The sequence below is a fragment of the Pseudopodoces humilis genome, chromosome 5 (assembly GCF_049639895.1).
Source record: "Pseudopodoces humilis isolate 2021_Gansu_Grassland_sample_001 chromosome 5, ASM4963989v1, whole genome shotgun sequence".
NCBI classification, from domain to species: Eukaryota; Metazoa; Chordata; class Aves; order Passeriformes; family Paridae; genus Pseudopodoces; species Pseudopodoces humilis.
Genome location: NC_142204.1, coordinates 49,321,114 through 49,337,921, shown reverse-complemented (window position 1 = coordinate 49,337,921; position 16,808 = coordinate 49,321,114). Strand labels below are relative to the sequence as shown.

Here is a 16,808-nt window from a genome sequence, read left to right as displayed (position 1 = left end):
TAAGTCACCAGCAGCTCAATTTCCTTCCATTAATGTGCTTTAAGTAGAATCTCAGTCTTTTCTTACACAAATTCAAGCAAGACAATCTAATCCATCAGTAATGTCCTCAAGATGGCCTCATATATGCAATAAATTAAACACTCTCAAAATATTTTATTTTTTCAAAGTGGCAAAGACTCACTACATCCCAATCATATTTCCCAGATGGTGTCATGAACCTCTTAACACTTCATTTCCATCATGTTCCATGTCTTGAGAAACCTGTTTTCAATCTTTCAAACACAAACAGGACCTCCGCCCTCTGTTCCCTAATGTTAGATTCAGCAGTCCCTAGCCAACATATTCTTCGTATTCTTTTTAGGATGAATAAATTCATCTCCTTCCTCATCAATCACAAAGAAACCTTCAATGACAGATTCATGTTCTTCAAACCTCTCTGTAAGTGTACTATTTATGACTTCTATGAAGAAATGGAGAATATGCCTTCATCAGAAATAAGTAGCTCCAAGCCAGTCTAAGAGAAGTATCTGCAAAGCTGACTTGACCCTAATCTTGCTCCCAGTGTACTGGAGCTGTGACCTTGAGTTACTACTGCTTTAATATTACATCTAGAGACTTGATAATTCTCAGCTCTGCTTGCTTAAAATGAAGAGCTCTAGAGGCATCTAAATCCAGTTCTGAGGATTTGGCTCAGTGTCTGTATGTGAAAAAACACAGAATGCATTGAACTGAGTTGAAACTCTCTAAGATGAGATTCCATCTTTATACCTTCTTTGTCTTGCATCCAGTCCTTTCATTTTAACAAAACATTCCTGTGTTTTCACAAGACTCAAAACATTGAATGTTTTCTGTTCTTCAAGTGTCTAATAATTGATGACTTTGGGTCTCCCTGTTATTGCTGCTTCTTGAGATCCACATTGTACTTAATTTCAACAATTTTCTATTTTGCTTATTAATTTCAGACAGTTTTATCTCTAGTGAAACAATAAGTCATTCACTAATCAAAACTGTTTCTCACTTTGCAGAAGAAATCTAGGACTAGACAGACCACCCAAGTCCCCAAACTAAGTATTCTGCATACACAGCTATCCATACATATTGACATCAGCAGAAGAATGCTTCACAGAGTATCCAATCCCCATAGCCCTATCTACAAATCACAAAACACATTCAGCAGCCCAGAGTAAGCTCTAGAATTTGCCATAATTATGATGTGTGATATTTGAATGGGTAATTCAAAATTTTATCTTTCTTGTGTATTAATGCCAGAACTTAGAATTCCAATGTCTGTCCCAAAAACATTTCAGTATTCATCCCACAGTGCTTGTGTAACAAAATTCATAGAGAATAGGCGGAGCTGGCTGGACTGAAAACAATGTTTTTGAAATCAACATTCTCCCAGCTGACCAGAAGACTGCTAAACCAGGTCCTTCTTCCTCATCCCTCTTTCTCACACTCCTAGCTGTACAATGGCTGTTTTTTGAACAAGCTCTTTTTCAACACCTTTGTCTGGGTTTCCAGTGATTCTGGAGATTGAGAGTTGTGTGCCTGAAGAGTCCCAGCAAGTCAGAAAACAAAGTTACTCACCATTTGCCATCTGTAGATATTTAGGATGAAAACCTGCATTATTACAATGAACTCTGCTCAGTGCTTTCAAAAAATACTCATGAGTGCTCCAGCTACAGGAGGAGGAGTCCTGGATTCCAAGCCGGCAAACACACTTGCCCTATTGCCCCTGATGCAAGTGCCTCAGCTCCAGAGAAAGTCACTTTCCTTTTTACATAAAAATTCCCACTGACATGTAACAAGAATTTCCCTTTTCACTAGGCAGGTTCCTGGACCATTCATCTGAGCTGCCTAAAGAACACGTTACAGGTGCTTCATTCAGGTCTGGGATTTCATTTTGTGCATTTAAAATTTAACACCTGAATCCTAATTTACAGAACTATGTATCTTGCTGGATTAATCTCTTCTGGTTTTTTTTGGTTTTTTTTTTGTGGGAGCTGGAATGTGAAGTGTAAGAAATAAAGGAAACTGGGAGGCAGTTTTACCATCATTGCCCAGAGCTGCAGGGCTCCATTCCTCCTTCTGTCACAGGCTTGCTACCTCAGGTGATATAAGTCATCTTCTCAAAGAACTGTGATCCTAATCTGCATCCTGGTTATATCACTGAAAGAAATGCTTGGCATCCACTGCTACATGTAAACTTGAGCATTTTACATATTTTAAACATGTACATTGCCTAATGTGAACTGCTGCCCCTTCTGCCATCTCCGAAATAGCTCCTGTTCAGTGTTTCAAGTCTGTAGCATTGCAGCTTACTGACTGGTAATTGGTAGCTCCCCTGCCTACAGAGACAGAATAGTCAGCCCCTATCTCAGAGGGGGTTCAGCTAATTACAGATTCATTACTTGGAGCTTGACTTTTCAGTGATAAGTTTTGCATTAATAAATAACACTGTCCTCAGAGCTGAATAGTGTGACACAAACAGAGCCAAACTGCAGCTTTGAAGAAGAAAACAGAATACTTAAGACCCGCTTATGAAGTCAGCAGCATTCACCACGTGGCTCAGAAAAAAAGTATTACTAACTAAGTGATCAGACAATTAAAGACCGCACTTCATTGCACATGTACCAGGATGGGAAATTCAGTTTGCATGGGTAACCATCCATCTGGTATTTGATGTTGCTTTCATAACCTTATAATTAAATGATCACTTAAGTTAGTCTTTATGAACATTACACATACAAAAGAACTATCAGCAGTGCTGAATGAAGCAGGAATGCTTGCTTGTTAATTCTTGCTAATATAAAATGTATCATTTCTATACTACTATTATGTAAATCACATGTGCAAAAGAAATCCAAACTCACATCTCTCATCATTTTCACTGCTTCCCTGGTCCTTCCCAGCTTCCTTGCACACATTGCCAGCCTTCTTTTAATATATACTAACACATTGGTGTCCCTTCCTGTGTAAGAGGAAAAAGAAACAGCATTAAGACAAAAAAGATAAAACAAAGGTTCATTTAGTATACCAACACAAAAGGAAACACAGTTTACTTTCAGTCTTCTTCTTACTCACTACCATCAATGCCTTCACAAGAATTTTAATAAAACATTACCAAATTCTGAAGATGTGCCATAATAGCACTGAAATCAGTGGAAATAATCCAGATATACAGTGGTATAAATAGGTACTCTTAGGTTGGCCTTGCACTAGTGAAATATAAGCAGACCTAAAGGTACAGTTATGTACGTGTTTATTAACAAGAAGTATTAAAGTAAATCTTCATCCTCCTAACAATCTTCTTCTTAATGATTAGAAGAAAAGTATACTCTGAACTTTTTGTTTACAGCCTTTACCCATTACCCAATTATCATCTTCAGATTCCTCACACCACTAATTACAGATGGCAAATTAATATATTTCAGATATGATAGTCCTGTGTGCCAGAAGATTCCTCAACAGCAAAGATGACAGAAACTAAACAGCAGTTATAATTATTCTCTTGGAGAATTCCTACTTCTTTCACTTCTCATTTGCTTTGAATGTAAGCTCTTAAAATACTTCTTGACCAACAGGAAATTAATAGACAGATAATCATCTATAAAATCACTGAATCATGAAAATGTAAGACACCTGCTACAAATTATCTCTGTGTATAGCATGTGGTTTGTAACGATTTTAGCCTATTCCTAGCATTTTCAAGCCTTTCATAATAAGAACAACATGTGTGCTGAAAACATTCCAAATACCTACAAATAGTTTTAAAGCTGTGATTAAAATTTTCAAATAGATTAAGCAGCAGCTCGAAAGGACTTACTTTAGAGGAAAAAATAAATAAGGAGAGAAGAATTTCTTTAGCTGTATTCTATATTACCTAATTCCTTATCTCTGTATTGACTCTTATATATTTAATACACAATTTTATTAGTTACATCTGTTTCGACATGTTTATGTAGTGTGCTATGAGGTATACATTTCAGTTTAAGCTTCTTTTCAGGATTTTAAACAGGAATGGTCAAAAGGCATCTATTTACTATGATATCAAGATAATTTTTCAGGCCAAAATTCTCTGAGGTTGCTAATACCTTGAGATGCCTAACATGAGCAACCTTAAAAATAAAATTGCTCTTGCTTCCTATAATCTATCACCATTTGAAAGATGGCAAGTTGGGTACTCAAAGTCATTATTTATTCTTAAAAGCTATTATTTACTGTTTATCGTCTAACAAAATATTTTATGAAGGAGGTGAAATATATGAATAAACAGAAACATAGAACAATATGTTGTTGTTCAGGACATTACAGTGTATTTCACCTTTAAAAGATGAAATGCCCACTTTTCATCCCAGAATTAACTCTGAAGACCATGAAATGGAATGCAAGACTTCTCAGAACCATGGAACTGCAGCGCATGTCTCTCCTCCACATTCCCTCCTCTCCACCTTCATAAACCATGCCAAAATCCAGCATATAATTATAAATATTCTACGAGAAGCCCCTGTGTCCAATGCAACATCTGACGCTGGAGATTCTCTAATTTCTGGGGGTGCACACTGACATTTTCAAGGGCAGACCAAGTGGTACAGAACAGTGGGATGATCTAGCCCCTCCTGAAGATACAATCAGAGCTGGCAGTCACTTTTCAGCCTCCCTGCTCTGTGACAATGCACTTAGTTTTGTGATTCAATGGGTTACTTCCTCTGCGGCACTACTGAAGGTTCAGGATGTCAAATCTGATGATGACGGCAGCCACCTAGTACACACGGGTTACAGAAACACCATACTTGTGTCTGCCTGCACAAACTTTCCCAGGTTACCTTGGACAAAAACATTGTGACATTGCTCAGTAACTACTTATTGTGTACTTTTCATAGAATTGCTGCACTCAGGATGGATTGAGTGCACAAATTAAGGTTTCACACACAACCATAAACCTGCTCAGCTTATAGAGCCCAAAAATTGCTTCAAGGGCTCAGCTGCGCTATTATTTTTACTTTCACCAAAAATGAACAAATCAGCCTAAATGTGATTTTACAACCAACAAATGTTTAAAATACTACCCCCAAGCTTTATGAAACCTCGGGTTTTCAGGTATAGACTTGTATACACTTTTAAAACAAGACAATTTTACTATGTACAGTTTTTATCAGTAATCTTCAAATTATGTAAGATAGCCAGAGGCTGTGAAATCAGGTCCTCAGAAACCTGAAGATGCCCAAAAGGAAGATAGTGCTTGTATTTATGTAATTAATTTGAGTTATTTTTGCCTAAGATATCCATTGTAGTCTAGAAATAACCTTGACTGTTTGCTTTATTATCTTTTGGTCGTTTACTGTCAGTGAATGTATTTTCTTAGATTTAAGAAGTATCTAATAAATAGCACAGCAGATAAATCTGCTTATTCAAAACTTTTAAGAAAGTAACAAAAATCTAGACTTTGAATTAAAGCACGTTATTATTCCAGTTGTTAAATTTTATGTTTCTGTGACCTTTCTTAATAAATGCAACTAACTTCAAATGTCCTACTGGCTAATGGGTCTCGTTAACTTTTACACAGAACAACACAGAGTAAGCATTTACCCCCAGAGCTGATGGAAAAAAGATCTGGCAAAACATCACCCCTGTTTCCACCATTCTATACTGCCTTTTCACAACATGAGCCCAGGTTTGCAAAATGGCTAAAGGCAACTTCTTTAAAGGGTGCTCAGCTTTTTCTGAATGTCATATTTCTTTGGCTCTGACACCTTTTCTTTTCTGTTAAGTACAAGTTGAATTATCTTCTGCCATAACAAAATAAAGGCACATCCGTAATCTGAAAATTGACAGCTCAGCAACAGAATCAAGCAAAAAGACTAAAACAGAATAGTCTGGCTCTAGGGCCACATTCCAGCCAATGTCAAACACTGAGTGTATAGTTCTTAGGGGGAAAACAAAAAAAAAAAAAAATCCCAAAATCCCAAATCCAAAGAACTCTTTGGAAGATCTCTCCCTCCTGTAAAACTTACTGTGTTGGGCCTCATATTGGGCACCATGGTGTTGTAGCTGCTGACTGCGCCTGTAACAGCCCTCTCCAGCTTTCAGAGCCTGCTTGAACAGCTTCTCTGCCTCTACAATTGTTGTTGCTTCCTCTTCAGCTAAGAGAATATAAGCAGTAGCACACCTGCAAAAATATCAGAGGAAATACCATGAGAAAGGTACATGAAGTAAAAACTGTATGAAGACATGCAGGCTGGCAAGGATGTTCTAAATACAGAGGTAATGAAATTTTGTCCATGTACCTTTCTGATGAACTATTCTGATGAATAAATATTCTGTCAACAACACCATAACTCATTTTTAGATATTGTCTCACTCAACCCTTGAGTACACTGTACATCGACAACTGTCCCAGAAAGTAAAGCACTGTCTCACTGAGCCTGTATCTCTAAAACTCCTTCTGGAAATCAAGACTAGCTTTATGCACTAGTGTTTTAATATAAACCATATCCCTTAGTGTAATGATATAGAAAGAAGCAATAGAACTGTATCACCTGCCATATAAAAATAATGGATTATAAATTTAATTGTAAAAATAAAACAACAAAAATAATAGCAAAGAAAACCCACCCCAGACCAAGCAAAAACCAAAACAGCAATGTGCCCTTGCAGCAGAGCTGCACTAGAGTGTTTCCACTCTAGTTGGGGGAGTTGATCCTTCCTCTAGAGAGGAAGGATCATCTCTCTAGTCAGCCCTGATGAGGCCACATGTGGGTGTGCTGTGTCCACTCCTGGGCTCCCCAGTACAAAGGGGACATGGATGTATTGCACAGAGTTCAATGAAGGGCCATGAAGATAATTAGGGGCATGTCACATATGAGAAAAAGCTCAGAGAGCTGGGACTTTTCAGTCTGGAGAAGAAAAGGCCTGGGGGGGAATTTGTCAAAGTTTGTAAACACCTGCAGTGAGGGGGAAAAGAGGAAAGTGCCAGGCTCTTTTTAGTGGCTTCCAGTGACAGGACCAGAGGCAATGGGCACAAAATGAGACACATGAGGTTCCCCCTGAACATCAGAAACACTTTTTTTATTGTAAGGGTGACTGAGCACTGGTACATGGAAGTTGTCAAGCCTGCTGGACATGGTCCTTTGCAATGCATTGTAGGTGGCCCTGTTTGAAGGGCGGGGTTAGATACTGACCTCCAGAGATCCCTGCTAATCTCAACCATTCTGTAATTCTGTGAAATGTGAGTAGGACAGACTCATAGCTCACTTTCCCCTTTTATGCTGCATGTTAAATCACTAACAAGAAAAAACAATTCTTTCTCTTCTTCTGATGAAGCACATGAAGGACAATCTGTAAAGCACCAGTTTATGGAATTTTAGAAGGTAGAAATCTCAGTCCAGCAACCTAAGAGATTCCCTTTATGCATGTTAGCAACATTTATACAGTTTGCCATACCAGTAAATCATCACAGTACTGAGTTTATTGTGGGATCTCAAAATACACCACTTCTCATTGAAAAAATAACAGACTCAAGAACCAAAAGTCACAGCAAATTACATCATATTCTCTCATACTATGAAATGAGTATTTCAGAATGTGTTTATGAGTCTCTTCTTTCCTGCTTCTGTTCTTGACAACTGAGAAATCCAAAAGGGAACTCTCCATCCTGTAAATGCATATTTCATATGTTCATCAGGAGGTAACTTAATTACCATTTTTCTATGCTGTTCCAAAGCTTGCTGACATCAATGGGAAGACTCCCATTGTCATCACTACTGTAAGGATCTTCTGGATAGCTAGCACAACATGCAGCTGTGCTGTTTTCTTTCTGTTGTAGGTTTTCCTTTCATAGGCCTGTAATTGTGGCTAAAAATTACTATAGCAAACTCCCGGCCTTAAAATATCATCAAATGGATTTTTAAAAGACAGGAAATAAGTGTTACTGTTATTGTCACTCACTCATTTAATTCCAAAGCTTCATGTGCTGCAGAAATTCGGGCTTGAGGGTTTCTCTCTCTCCAGGCTTTTTGCATTACTATTCAATAGACAAAGGAGAAGAGAGAAATATCAGTTATTACAGGATTAACAAGGAGAATCTACTGCACTGTAACAACAGAATTTATTGATCTCAGCCTAACTCACTATAGAGTACTTCATACAGCTCAGTGATCATTCAAAAAGATACATAACAAACAGGAGCTTTTGTCCCAAACACTCTGTTTCTTATTCTCTCATTTAATTAAACTTCTTTCCAGAGAAAGTCTGGCTGAGAGATCAGGCTGTCTGCAGTGCCAAGTATAGTGCCAAGACAAGCAGCTACTTCATCTTGGTGTAGTAGATTCCACAGGGAACAAAACAATAAAGGGATAGCTGGGATTCTTATTCTAGCTCCTTACTGTGTTATTGCTTTATGTGAATGTTAAATGGAACCCAACTTCCAGGCTAATATTACCACCTCATAATTACAGCACTGAGTTCAGAATATAGGATTAATGTTTATCAAGTGTCAAAAAACCACAATATGCTCTCCTACCTTACTATGCCTTCAGAATAGAGCACCCAACTATTACTATCTCTCCCTTCCTAAGAGACAAAGATTTATCTCTTCAGAGGCAAATTCTAATGACTGAAATAATTGTTGTACATTTTTGGTAGAATCAAAGTCTGTGTGTGGACTTCACGGTACAGGCTTAACACAACTAAAGCTGCTTATACAAATTCAGTTGTAAATGTGCTGTTCCCATTTTTTACAGACCTAACTACATCAGGGAATGAAATACAGGTCTCAAACCTTGTATCAGCTCTCTGTCTTCTGTCAGTGTAAGCTAAATGGAACCTGAATAATGTAACTCAACCTACTACACTGCAACTGGAGGCAAATTAAGGTATATATGTCTGAAGCCACTGCAAGATAGAGGAGGAAAGGAACCAGCCTTTGCACTTTTCAATGGTATTTTGAATGACTCCAGCAACACAGCAAAACAACACAGCAACATAAATTAGATTATTTACATATATAGACACTTGTTCAGACCTAGAATTCTATAAATTCAACAACAGTGGTTCCCCAGCATGATCAAACTTTTGCCTTTTCTTATCTATGCAAAAGAACTGATGTCTCACTGCATTTTCCTTGCATCAGATTAAATCAGTTGTTAATCTATTAGCAAAAGCATTTGTGCACAAGGTCTCTTACTAGCATCTGCAGGCCGTAAATGATCTGTGTCACACGTAAAGAATGTCTGGTGGTCCTGTGCCGAAAGATTCATATCGTAGTATGTCAAAGGCTCTCTTCCTGTAACCCATGTATACCTGCAAACGTGCCAACAAGGAGACATTTTGGTTAATGAGGTAACACTTGGCAAAACAAATCCAGAAAATAATTCTAGACCTTTGAGATGGCCATAGCCAAGTAAGTACACCTGGCCAACCTTCCACCCCATATACACTGCATTTCACAGTACTGTGATGGAGCAATGTTAGCTGAGCCTAAGGAAGTAAGGATGTTGGAAAGTACACAAAGGAACTTGGTAACACATATATTCAAATATTAGGACTCCATGAAACCTATATGGAATTCATTAGGTTTTTTTGCTATAATGGATTTGAACAGAATTGCTGCATTAACACCAGGTACAACACACTTAGGTTACTCCATCTTTTTTTTAATAAGGTTGCCAAAAACTGGAGAAATTACAAATATTAGATAAATAAGAAAATGCATTAGCCTGAATTTAAATTCCTTTTTAATTCAGAAACATTTTATGAATTACAGAAAAACCTGACATGAGTGCATGTATCCACAGTTGATTTTGTTTTTTCATCTCTTAAGTTAGATTAAAGGAAAAGCAGTTAAGCTCCTTAAGCCAGTACTATGCCTGAAAAATGTAATTTTGCAGCACCTACCGATTATATTCAGCTCCTCTGAACAGATTTAAAGGATTTCGCCAGACTTTGCATTCTGGAAGAAGCAGACATACACATAATGAATCTCTCCCAAATTACAGTGGTACTTGAGGTTTATAAAAAACATCAGTTACCATACAATGAGCCTTATTGAATGGCTTATTTTTATAGGTGCAAATGAAAAAACCATCAAGAGCACTGAGATTAAAGTAATCAGACTGTTCCTTCTTTCTTAAATAATAATTTAATTATAAATTAGTGTCAACAAATGCAATCATTCCAGACAAATAACCGCTAACAAAGCCCCAAATGCCACATGAAAAGATAATACTGATTAGTTCCAGGACTCACATTTACCATAATGCAGAACTGAAGAGGGATCCCACTGGGTTATTGCACTGAAAAATAGCAATTAGCTCAGTCCCTATGGACTTGTTATTTCTCCAGAAAAACATCACTGTCCAGTTAATGCTGTAAATCACCGTGAATCTCAGCTACAGTTGCCAAATTTAATTCCTCTTTAGTTTGTGAAATAAAATCCATGGAAATACCTGCTGATCTTACTTAAGATAGAAGCAGATGCTGAAATTGACTGGCAGAGGAAAGTTGATTGCATTGCAAAGGTTTCAGAATATTAAAACATTTTACAAATTTTCCTTGGGGGAAAAATTGTGAATTTTTCACACTACAAGAAGTAAGAGATATGGAAATCAACAATGTAATTTAAAGCAAAAATTTAAAAAATATAATCAAATTGTACAGCCTTTGAAACAGTGAGGTCTTGATTCCGGATTTTCCTTTAATTTAACACCAGATTTATTCTCTTAATTTCAACAAATTCACTCCAGTGAAGGTGAGACCAGAATAAACTCCACTATTTGCACAAAGACTTACTGAGAGGCAGCATGTCACTCCATCTCAGATCTGCAACTGGATGACCACTCACATGGTGCTCTGCAGAAACTCATCAGCAGCACTGGCCCTCCAGCATTTCACCTGGTGCTTTCCACTAAAAATGTTAACCAGCACATTTCTCCCTACAAATTTTTGTTACATCATTTCTAAAGAAATCAAACCAACAGTTTTCTGGCAGAAGATTGTCTGAAGGGTGTCCTTATGGTAACAATATGTCTGTTCTCTTTATACCTGTTCTGTTAGCAAAAGAAGTACTGAACAGCAAGTCAAGGCCTCCTCTTTTCTCATGGACATAGCTCCTACATCTGAGTATGGGGCTACAGTGACATGGACAGAAAGCATTTGACATAAATTATTCCCAGTAACAGAAGGACACCCTCAGCAACACATAAACTAGTGAAGGAGAATAGAAGGTGGGCCCTCAGTTTGCTGCTTACCCAGCAAGTGCACGGAACAGACAGAGGAACAGGCACGCTTTAGGAAAGAGTGTATCTTTCAAGTACCCATTTCAGCAGGCAGCTAATATTAGAAAGTTCCACTGGTTTACTCAGTAGAAGTGCTTGACTGACATTCAGCTGCTCTGTTGTGCAGCCAGAAGGTATGGCTGTTTGACAAGCTTCAATCTGACAGCTTTTACATAATATGACTTTCAAACCATTGTAAATATTAAATCAACATCAGACTCCTCAATTCCAGAGGTATAATTCAATGTGCTGACTTACTCTTTTTGCAGCCAATGAGATTGGTAACAACTATGTGATTGCAGTGACACTTTTTGTTCTTATTTGAATTCAAGTGGTTATGCTTTATCCAAAGCATGAAATATTTTGGCACTGTAGCTGGGAAAGGTTGAACTGGAGAACAAAAAGGAGAGGTGAAGAGGGCCTTTTATTACCATCTTCATGTCCTGGTGATGCTTTGGCTGTGTGGCTAATTAAATATGGTGTTCTGTAGTTCCTTTTGTCTTGGTATTTGCAAACACCATGGTCTCAGTACAACATCATTTTTCCTACCTTTCTAAAGACAAAGGTACCGACTGCAACGTTCTACCATAGTCAAACATCTACATAGGAACACGTGGTGAGCCAAGAGAAAAAGCCATCTCCATCTTGTTGAATAGCAAAAGAACTATCCCAGTGTTAATGCATGGTAAACCAAAAAGGCTGCCTTTTCTGCTACATTACAAACTAATAACATAACTATGTCCTTATTTTAACCTTTCAGAGGCTTTTTCCATGAGCACTTTTTGAGCGCTGATACTTCTCTGAAGGCACAAATAACAGGCTACCCATTAAGACACACTGTCCAGAGACACCAAGAGTCTCTGTCAGTGTCAATGCACTGAAAGCAAACACAATCCTTGATCATTTCTTTGTATCAAAAATGTCAAGATGCTTGTGTGAACCTCATTAGTCAAAATATTGTGCCCTCTGCTTTAAAATGACAGGAGTTATTTCAGAGCTACTGAAGTGACTGAGCACACTGATGAGTGCACACAGGTGTTCCTAAGCCATCCCATGCTTTCTGCCAGTTCACCCAAATCTAATATCCTGGGCCATGCAGTGTTGCTATTCACAGCCTCCCTTCAGAGGAGAGTGACAGCAGCTGAATTTGCTGTGCTATATGGAGGCTTCCTTGACTAGACTTACTCAGTAAATAACAGGTTTTGTGAGGCCACCTACATTATTTAACATGTAAGTTCAGAGATAATTTTCGTTTGCCTGTTTTCATGCACACTGAGGAGCAGAGATAAAAATTTCTCAGGTACAGACAAAGGCAGCTCTGCTGTAGAACGTTTTCTCCATAAATAATTTTTTTTCCTTTCATTCACTTTTCTTCACTTGTAAATTCTGATATATTCTAAAGGCCTACAGATGAAATAAATTTAATACAATTGTAGTTGATTCTAGGGGCACATCCCTAATTGATTTCCAATATTAAGATTATGGCCTGTAAGCCAATCTAGGGCAGAGACAGATAAGCTTCGTTTTACAGATGAGGAACGCAAACCCAGATGCTCCTGCCCTGACTTTAACAGGGAGTATCTCCCACTCACGCCAGAAGCAATAGCGTAACAGCATTTTCATCACTTATGGGCTAATTTTTCAATTCATTCTCCCCAGGCAGCTAAGACACCCAACCAGGGACACAACTTCCCCTGCAGCTCCACAGATTCCAGTGCTTGGGGGGCTGATTCATTTTAGGCAGGCTGGTCTGTCTCTCAGAGGAAACATCGCCCAGGCAACCAGGCACCTGATCAGTGCCTCAGGCTTGAATGACTTCGGGTCAGACACCTTTACTCTTTGCACGGAAACTTGTAGGAGCTGTGAATGCCTGGAAGCTTGTAAAAATCAGGCCACAAACGCCTGAAATCATGCCTCCTAAACTGGAGGCCTTTTAAAAGAGCTTGACTATGTTAGGACTTGCCCAAAGTGACAGATCAAAGCCATAGCAGAGTCAGGAACATAACAAGCCTTTAAGCTGTTAAAAGTCACCATGCTTCCACTTACTAAGGTGGAATCCCAATGTTGTTTACATACTACTTACAGTATCTAAAAAAAAAAAAAAATAGTGATGCAAAATCAGATGGACATTTCTGACTTCTTTGTCTGATTTTTTTTTTTATAACTTTGTTATTACTAATTATTTCAGCAAAAATACTACCTGCCTTTAGAATCACAGAATCAGAAAATTGGTTGAGCTGGAAGGGACCACAGTGGCTTACCTCACCCAACCTCCCTGCTCAAACAGGGTCGTCCCAGAGCACATGGCACAGAATTGCATCCACACAGTGCTGGAATATCTCCAGGGAGGGAGACTCCACAGCTTCTCTGGGCAACCTGTTCCAGTGCAAGTTCACCTGCACAGTAAAGAAGTTCTTCCTCATATTCAGGTGAAAGCTCCTGTGCATCAGGTTTTGCCCACTGCCTTTTGTCCTATTGCTCGGCATCACCGAGCTCCTTCCCTTTGACACCCTCTCTTCACATAGACACCGATGAGGTCCCCTCTCATCTGTCTTTTCTCCAGGCTGAACAGGCTCAGCTCCCTCAGCCTTTCCTCGTAAGAGATGCTCCAGCCCTTTAATCTCTTTGCGGCCCCTCCGCTGGACAAAGGACACCGCAGAAAGGCCACGTCCAATTTCGCGGGGCTTTCAGAACAAGGAGAAAACAAATGCATTAAGGCGCAGCCCGAGCAAGACACAGTCTGTGAACTCGGAAGGACGCAGTTCGCGATGGATGAGGCAGCTCAGCCTTTTCGTGGGCCGGAGCAGGAGCCCGAAGGCAGCGCGGCGCCGCTCACCTGAGACGCTCTGGCGGCTCGAGTCCGCGTCCCCGCCGGCGGCGCTGGCGGCGCTGGGCGCGCTGTTGTCCACCCCGCCCAGCAGGGGGCGCAGGTGGCTCACCGAGACCTGCTCGATGAAGGAGGTGCCGTACTTGCGGAAGTACCACCACTCGAAGATCTGCAAAGCACACACGCCGTCAGGGCCGCCGGCCTCCGCCCCGACCCCAGCCCCCGACTCCCTCCCGACTCCAGCCCGCTGCCCGCTCCCGGCCCCGACCCCAGCCCGCTCCCGCCTCAGGGCTGCGCCGCAGCCCGGCAAGCGAGGGGGCAGCTCCGGCGGGCCCGCGGCCTCCTCCCCGCACACCCCGGCTCCCCGCCCGGAGTTAACACGGGGGAAGTTAAATGTGACCCGTCTTTACGTGGAGAATCTCAAATCTTGTCAACGCAATTATTTTCAATTTGTTTTTTAAAAAAACAAATAACCTCAAATTATTTCAGCTGTTAGGCCTCTTTCTTTAAATTGCCTTCGAGAACAGCCCCCACCTCCCCCCCACAACCCCTCACTCGGCCCGGTATCAGCCACGCCGATAGGATGCTGCAGTCACGGGTGAATCCGCCTCGCCTTGCCTCAGCTCCCTCTACAGGGAATGTGAGGTAAAGCAGATCTGCTTGTTTCCCCACTAAATGCTTCCAAAGACATTCACCAAGTTTAATAAAAAAAAAATAAAAAAATAAAAAAAAAAGGTTTAAAAAAAAGAGTTAAAAATTCCAAACAGACTCCAGGAAGCTGAATCCTGTTCCTTTTAGCATTTTTTTCCCCCTAGCTGAACTATGTTTTATTTTTTTTGACTGACTCCAAATTAATTTTATTTTCAGGCATTTGGTTGAGCTAGCAAATAATAAAAAACCCCTATTATTTACAGAGCTCTACTTGGAAAATTATTTCACAGCCTAAGAGAACACCTTGTAATTGAAGTTATACACATAAACATGTATGTGGTATTTTCACCACAAAATATATTACTCAGTAAGAATACACATATTTCAGAAAACCACATAAACCTGGAAATGAAGACTATTTCATGTAAATATGGAAAAGGTTTAGACTGTAAAAATTGTAAAAAAACACATGCTTATAATGAATAACTTAAGTTGCACTTGAATCATCACCCAAACATCTACATATTATGGGAAATAAAAGCAAATCTAAGGAGTTTGAGAAATTTGGCAGGACTTTGTAATACTGATTGCGCTAATAATTGGGAACGAACAATCTCCCCCCTTTCCATTTTCCTCGGTATCTCCATGTGTTACACCAGTACTGAAAGCTTTGATAAAATCTCTTGCTACTAGGCACAATCAACAGTAAAGGGAAGGATTGTGGTCACATCTTTGCCACCATCAGTGTGCTGTTGGGCGGGTTTTGGTGGGTCAGCCAATAGATAGCAAGCTCTGGAAGGCCTCTTCAGGGTCTGCCTGCTCCAGGAAAGCTCAGGCTAGGCTTCACACACTTCCTCCTTCAATATTTTTTTTTAAGTTCTCTTGACCTCTTTATATAGTTGAAATTACTTCTGTCTCCATGAGATTGGATTGTCTGTAGACAAGCCATACTTTTTACTGCACCCCCTTTAAAGTGGGGGGGAAATAGATTTTCTGACATAGAAGGAAAATGTTTCTCTCCAAAAGATGCTCCCCATGCATTCTGCACTGGGACTTCCCCTAAATTCCAATGTGTTTTTAAAGCATCTAGAGGATTCATATCGAAGGACTCTATCTGCACAGGAGTGAAAGGGAATTAAGCTGGTATCTACTTGAGATGAGTTCACACAAGATTTCATGGCAGCTCTGGAGGTCACTGCCCAAAACAATCTAGTGCAGTTTCTGGGAGACATCAACAAGAAAGAATGGGGCAGTTTGATGGGGAGAAGATAGAAGGACTATGTGAACACATAGCATTTGGGAAGATAAACAGATGGTCACAGAGAAACCAGAGCATCAACATATTCCTATCTTTGTGAGCTCTTTCCCACTCAAGTCATCAAAAACCCACACAACGTGGACAGTTCCTCCTTACACAGATTCTGAAGTGCGTTTGTCACTGTTCTGGTTCCACTGGCATGTGCCTGCAGCAGCACCCAGGTGCGAATGGCAAGTGCCAAGAACAGAATGCTGCTGCAGTGTCACTGAACACTTGTTCCACACTGCTGATAGGCTTCACCTGGCATGCACCACTGCCTCTGAATGCTGGAGATGGTGGATAGGGAGCTGGCACAGGTTTTAGCTGTTCTCATGCTCTTAGGCACACCACACTTTTTAAAGGGGTTAAAGTTTATATCTTATGATTTAAGAGAGCATCATAAGCATGTGGCTGACCATAAGAGAAAGGCCATAAAATACAGTCATAGATCTGCTGTTCTATCTTTGAAAACTTTGGAACAAATCAAGGCACAAAAGCCACAGTTCTACCTGTCCCAAGTCTCAGAGGTAGAGGGTGTTAGGAATGAAACATTATGATATTGCACTGAGGCAAGGGACACTCAGAATTTCACTACAGCCTAAGTCAGGGACTCAAGCACAGCTGCCAGTCTGGCCATGCAAAACTCAGACCACATCTAACAAGCTTTGTACTTTCTCTAAGAGAGGAAAAAAAAGGCTTTGCAAAATGTGCTAACAAATTCCTGCTCATTATTTCAATCATGATCAGCTTTTAGATGAGG

At 39.9% G+C, this 16,808-nt stretch overlaps 1 protein-coding gene across 6 annotated transcripts in view; it reads right to left on the bottom strand.

Moving 5' to 3' along the window:
* The window catches only part of ST7 (suppression of tumorigenicity 7), a 134,522-nt gene that overhangs the window by 39,864 nt on the left and 77,850 nt on the right, over positions 1–16,808 (bottom strand). For 2 of the 6 annotated variants that reach the window (XM_005519245.3, XM_088054950.1), the window contains exons 3-8: positions 14,110–14,269; positions 9,895–9,949; positions 9,185–9,300; positions 7,948–8,023; positions 6,015–6,169; positions 2,874–2,971 (exon numbers count right to left, since the gene is read on the bottom strand). In XM_005519245.3, the coding sequence (XP_005519302.1) occupies positions 2,874–2,971; positions 6,015–6,169; positions 7,948–8,023; positions 9,185–9,300; positions 9,895–9,949; positions 14,110–14,269 (660 nt within the window). Of the gene's footprint in view, positions 1–2,873; positions 2,972–6,014; positions 6,170–7,947; positions 8,024–9,184; positions 9,301–9,894; positions 9,950–13,534; positions 13,590–14,109; positions 14,270–14,574; positions 14,674–16,808 lie in introns of those variants that run through there. The other 4 variants (XM_088054952.1, XM_088054951.1, XM_014249059.2 and 1 more) reach the window with 4 other exon arrangements.